Source organism: Penaeus japonicus, unplaced genomic scaffold (genome assembly GCF_977035675.1).
Source record: "Penaeus japonicus unplaced genomic scaffold, GWHDUDI00000001_assembly GWHDUDI00000026, whole genome shotgun sequence".
NCBI lineage: Eukaryota > Metazoa > Arthropoda > Malacostraca > Decapoda > Penaeidae > Penaeus > Penaeus japonicus.
The window spans coordinates 21,309,988-21,312,487 of NW_028234428.1; the positions used below are offsets into that span (position 1 = coordinate 21,309,988).

General features: G+C 42.5%; 1 protein-coding gene across 1 annotated transcript in view; it reads right to left on the bottom strand.

Moving 5' to 3' along the window:
* LOC122253074 (glutamate receptor ionotropic, kainate 2) overlaps window positions 1-2,500 on the bottom strand; it is a 24,352-nt gene that overhangs the window by 711 nt on the left and 21,141 nt on the right. Inside the window, exons 9-13 of the mRNA XM_086552376.1 lie at window positions 1,987-2,152; window positions 1,614-1,828; window positions 1,392-1,517; window positions 748-896; window positions 103-341 (exon numbers count right to left, since the gene is read on the bottom strand). Of these exons, the coding sequence (XP_086408502.1) occupies window positions 103-341; window positions 748-896; window positions 1,392-1,517; window positions 1,614-1,828; window positions 1,987-2,152 (895 nt within the window). The remainder of the gene's footprint in view (window positions 1-102; window positions 342-747; window positions 897-1,391; window positions 1,518-1,613; window positions 1,829-1,986; window positions 2,153-2,500) is intronic.

Sequence of the window (2,500 nt, forward strand, 5' to 3'; positions counted from 1 at the left end):
CCCCCTCTCCTTACCCTTCCCCCGCCCTCCATCCCGCCCTTCTTTCCCCCTCCTCCACCCCTCCCTCTCCTCCACCCCCTCCCCCAACCCTCTAAACCTCACCTTCAAAGCCCATGGCCTCCGCCCCGCCCACGTACGAGTAATAGACCCTCTCCAAGACATAGGCCAAGATGGCGGTGCTCAGGCCCACGCCCAGCACGAAGAAATGGCCCAAAAAGTTCTTAATCTTGAGAGGTTTGGGCCCCGACGCCTTGCCTCCTCCGGCAGTGCACTCGTTGGGTTTGGGCCAGTACTGCTGCCGCCAGATGGAGAACAAGCCACTTTGGGCCATCCTTAGGATCCTGGAAGTGACGAAGGATGAGGAGAAAGGCTCAACAGGTCAAAGGTCAAGAAGCGAAGGTCAGATTTGATCGTGATTATTAAGGTATTTATCGCATGTCAGCTTAGTAAATTTATGATTGAGAAAGTCCTACGAGTCAACATATACACAGACCTACCAGCTTACCTTCAAGCTGCATGAAGCATTATCACCTGACATGCCACATATGCTGTATCTTTCTCTCCCTCTGTGTGTGTGTGTGTGTGTGTCCGTGTGTGTCTGTGTGTGTGTGTGTGTGTGTGTGTGTGTGTCTGTGTGTGTCTGTGTGTGTGTGTCTGTACGTGTGTGTGTGTCTGTGCGTCTGTGCGTGTCTGTGCGTCTGTGCATCTGTGTCTGTGTGTTCATGCGCCTGCCTGCGTGTCACTTACTCGATATTAAAGAGCTGAAGGTAAGCCGACTCCTCCTCCAGCACCCAGCCAAAGCCAGCGCTAAAGAACAGCTGATTGACCTGCGCGAGGCGGCATTCGCCCGTCCGAATGTAGTCCAGCTCCATCTGGAAGTCCAGCCACGACTTCTCCTGGGGAAGGAAGGGCCAGCTGTGATCGGGGTCTGGCGCTGATATAAGCGTGTGTATTAAGGATTAAGGAATAAAGAAGAAGAAAACGGAAGTAAAAGGAGAGAGAGAGAACCAAACAAGAAAAGGAAAAGGAGGATATATATATATATATATATATATATATATATATATATATATATATATATATATATATATATATATATATATAATCATACATACATATATATAATATATATATATATATATATATATATATATATATATATATATATATATATATATGTATGTATGTATATATGTATATATATATATATATATATATATATATATATATATATATATATATATATATATATATGTATGCATGTATATATATATGTATATACATACATGCATACATATGTGTGTGTGTGTGTGCGTGTGTGCGTGTGTGTGTCCTTATTTGTGTATGTATGTATATATATGTATGTAATCTCACCCAACCTGTTCACTGACCTTGATAAAAGCCATGTCGCCCTTGAGCACGGCCTTCACTCCCTCATCGTTCGTTGTGACGAGCAGGTCGGGCTGCTCCCTGATCAGCTGGCCGATCTTGTTGTAAACGCTGCCTGAAGGGGCGGTCTGAAGGAAGCAGGGAGGGGGGGGGGGTAGTTAGAAGTGATGGCAGTTTTAAGGTTCTAAGTTTTTTTTTTCTATTCCATATTTCGATCAACTTACTGAGAAAAGACTGTCGTGAGCCGTCTTTGCTCTGTAGGTCCAGAGGACTTCCCTTTGATTAGCTAACTCCTCTAAAGAGTTAATGAGACTGGTCAGGCGGGGCACGGTGAGGAAGGCGATGAGGGAACCGGTGTATGTGTACACAACAATAAGGCAATAACACCACCACATAGCATGGAGCAATCGTGCTGGTTCTGTGTGGCGGAGACTGGAACCTGCGCAGAAGAGTATAATATTTGAACAAGTTATCCCTATAGATAAATCTGAAAACGTTTTCTTTCGCTTTAAGAAAATTAATACATCACAAGTTAAGGGGTAGTTCCTGTAATCGAATTCCCTTTGATATCAAAACACGAAACGAATTAAAGTTTACCTTGAGATGTGAGCGAGAAGGCACATCCCCACATATAATTAAAGAGAGGCTGAGGGTTTGAGTCCATGTCGTAAGGATACAAGATGGGCAGCTGGTTCGAGAAGTTGACCATAAACCACATGACAGGGCCTACAACAACCACACTCACCAAGATAATCAACCACACCTAAGGGGACAGAGAGCATTAGTGATATGTACACGACAGAGAGCAGAAGACGGGAATGCTTTGATTTATGAAGTCCAATTGATATACGGTTTATTCGTTTACTGATTTATACATTTATTTCCATTTCTTGCTTTTATTTTTAATTATTTGCTTTTAGTCATATCTGATTGATCAATATTGCTTATGTCTTATTCATACTTTTTTAATTGAAAACACTTAAATGATATGGAAGAAAGGGAAATAATGAAGAGGGTGAATAAAAGGAAAGGATACAGAAAAAGAATAGATAGATAGACTGACGAACACACATACACACACACACACATAGACAGAAAGTGAGAGAGAGAG